Source organism: Halyomorpha halys, unplaced genomic scaffold (assembly GCF_000696795.3).
Source record: "Halyomorpha halys isolate HHAL.00 unplaced genomic scaffold, Hhal_1.1 Scaffold1907.1, whole genome shotgun sequence".
Lineage (NCBI taxonomy): Eukaryota > Metazoa > Arthropoda > Insecta > Hemiptera > Pentatomidae > Halyomorpha > Halyomorpha halys.
In genome coordinates this window covers 227,914-237,599 of record NW_027105936.1, presented here as the reverse complement: position 1 = coordinate 237,599, position 9,686 = coordinate 227,914, and the positions used below count along the sequence as shown (strand labels likewise).

General features: G+C 28.8%; 1 protein-coding gene across 1 annotated transcript in view; it reads left to right on the top strand.

Annotated features, from left to right (window-relative positions):
* Positions 1 to 6,045: 6,045 nt before the first annotated feature.
* LOC106690845 (protein piccolo) overlaps positions 6,046 to 9,686 on the top strand; it is a gene marked incomplete at its 5' end in the record, with an annotated part of 30,102 nt that continues 26,461 nt past the window's right edge. Inside the window, 1 exon segment of the mRNA XM_014436426.3 lies at positions 6,046 to 6,095. Coding sequence (XP_014291912.3) covers positions 6,046 to 6,095 — 50 coding nt within the window.

Genomic DNA, 9,686 nt, shown 5'->3' with positions numbered 1-9,686 from the left:
AAAATTTGTTTTGCAGGCTATTCTGCCCAGGTCATTAATTATAAGTTAAAAACCTATTAAAAAGTCAATTAATAGAGAGTCATATATATTATTAATAAGTTTAAGTTTAGTTATCTATTTTTTTTATTTAAAATCATAAATATCTAAATCTTCTTATATTAAAATTATCCACCAAATCACTACCATATACACAAACTATGTATAACCTCCCACTCACATAGGTCAGCCTTGTTTTAAAATTAATTTATTTTATTTTAATTTGCACTTTTGTCTCAATTTCGTATTTATTCTAATTCTCAAAATTCCATATTAAAATTAATTGTAAATAGTAACAAATTTCTCCAATATTTTTATAAATTTATTTTGCTTAAAATCTCTGCATAATGTTGGTTTAAATTCCTAGTACCTGTTTTAAAATTAATTGATGTTCTCTGATATATAAATTGAATCAAGTATTTTTCTTTTGAACATATTGTTTTCCTTATATAAAATTATGGTGTTATCAAAATCAAAATTATGTTGATTTTTGGCTGCATGCTGTACAAATGCTGTTTTATTTGGATCCTTTCCTTTATTTCTTGTATCATTTAAAAAAAAATATATTAATAACAGTTTTTGATTAATTTTAATATAAGCTGCCATAAACAAAGGCAATAAGTATCAATATTTTAATTATTCATTCATATCATATATAAATAAAAAAAAAAAAAAAAGAAGAAAAATGTAAATGATAACAATAATAATTAAATAAAAATAAACATATTATATCTGTAAGTAAAAGTAAAAATCGACTTCATAAAAACTGATTAAACAATAAAAAAATAATTTATATTACAAATAAAAAGATTAAATTTGAGTAAAAATAATATAAATTCATCTGCTATACATTCACACCTAAATACAATATTTTCATTCTGCCTTGTGAACTCTGAATCAAGCTTTACCGCTCTCGTGTAGACAAAGCACGGCCTCCAAGAGATCCCAGCGCTTCTCCCCCAGGGGTCACTGGTATTATTTCTGTAGACTGTGGTTATTTTGGGAATAGAAGGGTAGCCTTCGGACAGTCTGCAAGGAGAGAAAGTAATCCCAAATTGATTTATTTAATTTTTATTTTGTCCTATACAAAATAAAATATTTATTTTTAATTTGTGACATTTAAGTCGTAATCGTTAAGGTAAATTTAGTCTCTAACCCAAATTATGATGATACGTTCTTAAATAATTTCTTTTCTGTTTCGATTTTCCGCTCCGTTTGTGAGGCAATCGGCAAAGATTGTAAATCACAACGCGGTGATGTATGCCTTCGGGATGTGTTGGGTCTGGAAAATTAAAATAAACTCATTTTAAAATTAGATTTTCTATAAGAGACTCTCCGCTGGAAATTCCGTAAAGTCGACTAGAGATTAAAATAAGAAATTTTGTTGAATACAAGATATATCAAGCATTTCTCAAAACTCGAAAAAGAAAAAAACAAAAAACGGGAGTTGTAAATTGTTTCTTGAATATCCTGATATAATACATACTACATATTACATCATACCTTTATCTTCCTTTTTTATTTATTTTATTTTTTTTTTATCTCTTGGCTTCTTCAATTTTATTAGTTATTTATGAATCTTCTTTATACAATAACCTGTTAACTAGAACATCCTGGTATCCTGTACGATTGGTTGCCAGGATATAAACAGACCTATTATTACATTTTAATTGTCCGTGTCACGTTTCTATTTATTGCTATTGTTGTTTTTGCTAGGTGTTATTGTTACCCTTAGTGACGCTATTGTGAATCGTGACTGGTAGCCTCTCGTATGCGATACTCCGTGACTTCGGCTATCGCTGTTCGCTGACTGTCGTCTTCATCTTTGTTTAACTTTTACTCAATCAGTCACACTAAGTCGCTATAAACTGTAACCTTCTATTATTGTGAATTAAATCTTGTATAAACACCTTTCTGCAAATCTATATAACTGGTTAATGGTTACGTTACTCTTCTTGGTAACGTTTCAATAGGAAAGAGAACAGAAATGCTGATGTAATGAGGATTTCACAGCTATCTCGATGATATCAGAAGTTGAGCATTGCAAGAAAGAAAATTATATTTCGTGGAAAACAGCTTAGGAAATAAGTTATTAATAACATTGCGGTTGAATTGTGTTACGATGTTGTAATTGGTATTCGTGACCGTTTATATATTTTATTTTTATCTTGAATAAATATAATATTTCTTATTATTTCTATAAGTTGAACTGAAAAAGAAGTCAAAACGTAGTTCATGGACCTTTAGTGATTAAATTTTCTTATCTCTTCAGACAATAGAATTTATCAAGTATTTATCGAAATTTCTACTAAAATTGTTTAATAGATTCATTTTAGCGAATATTTCCTATTAAAAAAAGACTATATAAAGAAAATAATGGGTTGTAAATAAGAGTAGGATCTTGCTAATATTATATTTTAATATTATTATATTTAGGATTAGCTTCATGAAGAAAATATTTAGATATAAAAAAAAATACCTATTCACTTCTACAAGCAATTTATGTATATATGTCTGCCTGCAAAATGCATCTCGAAATACTGCCAAAATATATTGTTTACAGATTAATAATTAGAGTATTTAGGCCTCTGAAATCAAATTTGGTGAAACTTTTATTCAGTATATAATAAAAAAGCAGCCAAGCTACGAAAAAACAATATTAGAAAATAGAGAATCGCATGTATTTAAACCGAAGCGACGAACAACGTTAACTTATCAACTATCTTTTTTATTCAACTCCATAAATAATTGTATTTTATAATATTATGAACCTTCAAAATTTAAAAATTATTTATAAATCGTCGCTGTTATGGACATTAACTAATATAATAATAAAAATAAATACTTAACATCCTTTTCTAATAATTACGTTTACTGATGAACAGCTGGAACGGCAAAAATTTATGATGACAAAGGAGGAAATACATTTCAACAGGTTGACGGGTTTAAGTCTTTAGAGGAAAAACGAAATTGATGAGAAAATAAGGGCTTAAAAAGCTTGTTACTTTTCCATTTCAAAATTTCTTAGCGTTCTGTCTAGAAACTTTATAAGTTAGAATTTTTAAAATTATTATTCTTCTTTTGCGGATACTAAACGTAACTTTTTACCTTAAGAAAGGAACAATTTTGATTTCTGAAAATAAAGTCTAGTGTAATATTGGGACCGATTTCGAAGGCAACACAACGACGAATTCCGTGATAAACGTAATTCAGGCGAGAGCATTGGGGCCAATAAGATAAGTGTGTATAATGTTTAGGCATCTAACGAACAGATCCCTAAAAAATTAACGAATACTGATAAATATCCTAGGGGTAGACCAAAGCGTAGGTGGGAGGATTACGTCTAAACTTATCACGTGGTTAGGGTTGATTACTAAATACACTTATTAGTATAGATTCTCGACATTATATAATTTGCAATGGAGGTTTCCAATTATGATTTCTCTTTGTTTCTAATGACAAAATTATGTATTTGTGTTATTACTGATAAAAAAAATTCCCTCAAAAAATAATATAAAAGACCGAAGACAAGAAACGTGAACAGACAAATATTTTCACCCATACACTCCCTGGATCGTTTAGAAAAACTATATTCAATTTTAATTATGTTTCATTTCCAATTCATTCACAAACATGAGCTATAGATGCATTGGTATACCGCTAACCTTTGGGATATCCTTGCCAGGTCTCTAAATCGAAAATCCTTCCTTCGCAGTGGAGAGGTGGCCCTGAGGCAGACTCCCCCGCGGCCAGAGTACCTTATATAGCCCTGGTCCTTGCCCCAGCCTTCTCCGCTCTTCCTGGAGCTCGGCAATATGTCGTTGGAGGTTATGTGTTGTGTATGTTCATATAGCATTCGTTTGGAAATTATTGAAAAATATTATAACATAGCCAATAACTATATGAATCATTATATAGATGCTCGTAAAAATACTTAATTTGAAGTTAATCAGAAACGAAATTAACGATTCTTCACAAGTAGCACGATTTCTCTTGCGCTAAAATTGGCATTGTTACAAGCGCCCCGTTACGCCTCTTTGTAACCGTATTACCAAAGAAATCTGAATACTTGTCATTTTAAAACCTATAAAAACCTCAAAACCAATATTCTAAAAAAAAAATCATCATAAACGAAGTTGAATCACCATTTCATTATACGAAGGTCAGATACGTATTAATGTCTTCTCGACTTAGACTCTATGATTTCCTGAATCTTAAGAATCGTCCTTCGTTAATTCATGTCAATTGGTAATTAGATCACGATGGAATTCATAAATGGAGTGAAACTGTGAAGTAGGATTCGAAAAAGGATAATAAGATTCTATGAAGAGATAATTGCAATTATATCGACCTTATTGCAGAGGCTATAGAGCTTGTTAAAGTGGTACCTTAGCAATCTTAAATATTTGCTCTGGTTCGAATACGACAAATTGAAATATATTTTGTTGCGGCTATAACTACTTCATAATCTTGAGGGAGGGAGGAAGAGGTAAATTTTATAATTCAGAAACGGGTATATAAAAAATTATTGATACGAAAATATAAAACGTGTAAACATTAAAAATATTCATAATAAAATAAAACACTTTAATTTATGTTACGAAAATATAAGTAGTTGCTTGCTCAAACTAGAGCAATTATTTTTTAAAAAAATAACTTAACAGATATCCCCGTTGGCTAGACATCAGATAGAATCCATATCTTTTTTCAAAGATAGTACAACTCTCTAGGGTTACTTTCTTTATTAGGGTCGTACTACAGACTGTATTGTATAAAAGTGAATTCAGTCAATCTTACAATCTACGAAATACGTCAAACCCAAAATGAAAAAAAAATTTGTTTGTCAGAGGTATCAAACCAGAAAACCAGCAATATTTAATTATATAATAAATCAACTAGAAAAATTTAAATTAGAAACAATAACCAGGAAAAAAAAATTAAAAATTACCAATTAACCATCTTGATGACGCAACCGTCTTAAAACTTGTAGGTATGGAACGCAGTGTGGCATTTTCTCCTCTAATCAAACAATCTCTCAAACTCGTGCAGTAACGTAACCAGTATTATAAAACATCTTTTAGGTCAATGGGGACGTGCAGGACCCGACTCAACGAGATAAAAACCGGGACATCCCGGGAAATATGGGCTGAATACGAGTGTGACATTAACCCACCCTTCCTGTCAAAGTCAGAGTGCATTAGGATGTTAATCACTAATAAAAATGATTGTCAGTTTTTCATCTACAGCAATTCATCTTTTTATATTTTATTTATAATCTAGTTCTAGAAACAAAATGGAAGCTTATTTACTATAGTAGCTTTTTCTCGATCCCAAATACGCATAAAAATAAATCTGTACTATTATAATAAAATAACAAGACAGTGATCAGCTCAGCAAATACTTAGTTATCCTAAGTACCTAACCCTAAGAAAGGCTAGGTACCCACTTTATGGCTGCTGGGGTCTCAGGATGGTCTTTTAACATCAGATTCGATCAATGGCTTATATGGAAGAAAATAAATTTTTTGCAATAGAGTGGCTAGAAATCAGAGCCTCATTAAATTGTAAATAATACTAACTCGTCAATAATTATAATAATAATACTAACTAAATATCAATTGATCACTTGTAAGTAGCATAGAAGGGAACTCCACTACTCTGATAATAGCTTCCTGGCCATAGTGTCCTGTTTCCTCTAACGCAATAAATTTGATAACTTTAAAAAAAAAAAAAATTAATTACTTGATCTTAAATTGATGTTCAAATTTGTTCAAATTTTCCCTAAATTATATATCTATAAGAATAAAATCATTATTCATGTAAACATTTAATTGAGTATCCTAATTATATATTATTCTCTACAAATGAAAGAAACGAAAAGTGTAACCATAACCAACAAATAGTAGATTCACTTAATGTTTTTATTTATTATAAAATAATTATATAGATTAATTAAATATAATTTTGTTTCTAATATTTTTTATTTCTTACTATTTCTTTCTTGTTTCAGACGGCAGTCTAACCAAATACAGAGTAATGGAAATTCAAATACAGCACCAGGTATTTCAATTTGTTACTATTTATTATTATTCATCGATAGTTTAAGTTTAGAAATATTTTTTTAAATTTTATGTACAATAATGTTAAGCATCTGATATTTTTCATCAATTTTATTATTGACATCAAAGTAGGTCACTTAGGGCCAAATTGTGGACTTATATTTGTTATTCTGTTTTTTTAAACATATAGAAGTAAAAAAAAAAACACATGAAATTTATACCTAATTGTATATTTATATTATCAGTTTTCTTAACGTGTAAAAGGAAGACAAATCCGTTTGTTAACACTTAGCTGATATCCATGTATTTAATTTTATTTTTCAAAAAGTGTGGTAAAGTGTATGAGTACGTAGGGAGACTTTTCACTACTTCAAAAAAATTAATTGTAAAGGATTAGGAGTCAGTAGCAGGTGCAATTTAATGTTGTCATAATTGAAGAAAAAAACCACTAAAAATATAAAAAATAAAATAAATAAACTATCGAAAATACGGATTTTATTTTTTTCAAACATAATATACATTTTCTCGTAAAGTAAAAATAAAAATAGACCAAAACGGAAATTTTTATTCAATATCATTCTATACCAGTATATATATTTTCTACTGATTTGAAATTATTTTTGAAATTATATTGAAAGGATGTCAAAAATTAAAAACTATATAAACTATAAATTATATACAAAACATATGGAGACTAAAACCATATATGAAAATAATTTTCTAGAGCCAAGTATCCTCAATTCCTGGTACAATGTTCTCGCTGTCACAATTTTGGAAATTTATTAAAAAATTGATTAGTAATTAAAACTGATCACTGTAGGAAGATAGTCCGGGTAAAGTAAATAGAGGTGTCAAAATAATAGGAGAAAACTGACAGATTGAAACATAGATGGCAACATCAAATCGCCAACCATTTCGTGCCTTTCGCTACCACTGGTGTGCCACACTAAGCAATTTTAGCGTCTGTAAAGCAATGTTATCTTTTAAGTAACCTATTTATACGTATATATTCATTTAATGTTACTATGTAGTGGTTTTCGCTTTAATTCCCACCACTTTTTAGGTAGAATTAGGGTAGAATAGAATGAATTAGGGTAATCAGGAAAACCCGTTAAGAGATCGTAAATTTCAAAAATTAAAATTAAATGTTTAGTTTGCTTTCATTATAATCGATAAATTGACAAATAATATAAATTCTTGTGATAAAGTAGCTTATGGATGGACTGCCTATTCAGCATTATATAAGATAATTAATGCATACATTTTTAGCTTAATGGAGAGATATGAATGAATAGTTTTAGAAATCTTATAAAGACATCCATCAGAACACTCAATATTTTATCAATATCTATTCCGGATTATCGACACGTTATTTATTGAACCAATTTCTCACTTCATTGAGGAGAAGTATCGCTTGAATGCGTTTTCATTTATCTATATATGAATAATCTTCCGGATGTATAATTTCAAAGAAATTATCCATGCTGGGTATTTCTGGAATATGCGTTAGTGTTACTCTTTTATGTACTTTTTTTTTAAACGATTTATAAAATGGATTATTTATAACAATGAGTATTTTTTAAAAGCTGATTTATTTTAAATACGTGCTTCTAAACCATTAAAATCAAATTTCATTCTTCTTCAGAGCCTCCGTCGTAAAAACATAACTACATAAACCTCAGGTGAAGTATGTGAAATGGAAAAATTTATTTTGTCTGATGCAATTATTGTTTGATTTGAGACTCAAGAAAGCTAATGGTTTATTTTCGGAACAATCTTTTTCAAAAATAACCTTCTTCTACCTATCGCAAGGATCAATAGTTCCACTTTTCACATTTAAAACTTCCCACCACTGCCAGTGCCTTTGAAAAATGACGAAGTATTGCCCCATCATCCTCAAGTCAATTATTTGACCTCTCTTCTAGCATCTCTTCGTCGATTGGAGTCCTGACATCCCATCTTGCTAATCAATTAAAGCAGGATTGATGCTGATGCGTCCTCGTAATTGAATCTTCATTGCACTTGCGAGTCCCTTTCAAGGTCAGCTGATTGTTGCATTCTTTTGTATAAGAATTTCATTTTAGTGCTAGTTTTACTTTCACTTATCTATATATTTAAGGGCGTTTTAAAGTTCTCTAGGCCCAATCAAGTTTCGAAAAACGGTGTATATTTATGTGAACAGCGTAACTCAAAATTGAAAAATTGTAAGAAATTACATATTTAATGCAAATAATTTTTTTAGAATAAATTTGTTATTCAATGTCAGTTAGATATTGAAGCAGTTTATATTAATTAGAGGATTGTTGGGAATAGATCGAGGTATAGCGTGTAGTATAGTATATAATAATAGTGGTAGTATAATGTCAATAGTTTATGATGTTGCTTTGTTCAAACAGTGGCACACCTGACAAAAGTTTTTTTTTTAATAATAACAAAAATTAACCAAATAGTCTCAACCTTCTTTATTAAAATATGTTATTAATAGGAAAGGTTGAGACTATTTGGATAATTTTTGTTGTTATTAATAAAACTACCAGTATCGAACAAGATAATATAAATATATAATTTTTTTTATTTTTATTTTTAATTTAACGAATTCTTTAGATTGTATCTCATAGTCTGTAGAAAAATAAAATAACCCCATCTTTGGAATACGTCCAATTAAAAAATAAATCAAAATTTATTTTTGTAAGATATGCCACTATTTGTATTTATCTGACCAAATATGCGAAAAAATTCTTTGAATTGTGCTTATGCATAATTTCATTTATTGCATAAGGACCTTTGAGGAAGAAACTGTGAGCATTACAGAAAAGTATTTTACCACTGAAACCAAATTTTTTGAATTTCTGTTTGAATCTATTTGCGTGCTAGATTGCTTCTAAGAAACGTTTTATCTAGTGCATTCGAAAACTCTTCCCAAAATAAACAATCGTTTCTCATTGTCAAAGAGTTTTCACATTCCATTCCGACTCATAAACGGTTAAGCAACAGTTAGCAAATTGCGTTGATAAGTTGAACAAATAATAGTCCTGCCACGTGGTACCCCGTCATTATACTTTGTGTTGATTGCTTCTTGAAACATCTTTAATAGATGAGCGTGGTATACATTGGTGGCTTCCACAGACTTGATCGGGATGTAATTACTTTTATGCTTGACAATTTTCAATACTCATAAAAAAAAATAATTGGTTCTTTTAGCGTTTAGGGAACAATCTGTGGGCTCTATTTTTATTTAATGAATATATAAATGTTAAAATTCTAATTACTCAAAATAAAATATATATAATGGTAAAATAAAATGAATAATAGTAATAAAATAATATATACTCTTCGTAAATAATTATAGGCGAATAAATTAAATAAATAAGAATAAAATAATCCAGTAATCAAGATGAAATATTTTTATAAAATATATCATCTTGATTATATCCATTCGTATTTACAACATTAATTCTTAATAGTTAAAAGTTAGTTAGAAGTGGATTGATAAAGCCGTCGAAAGATCTATAAATAATCAATTATATTCATTATATTTTTAAAATTTAAAATAAAAAGATCAGATAAGCAAACCCACTCTAGCATGGAAAAA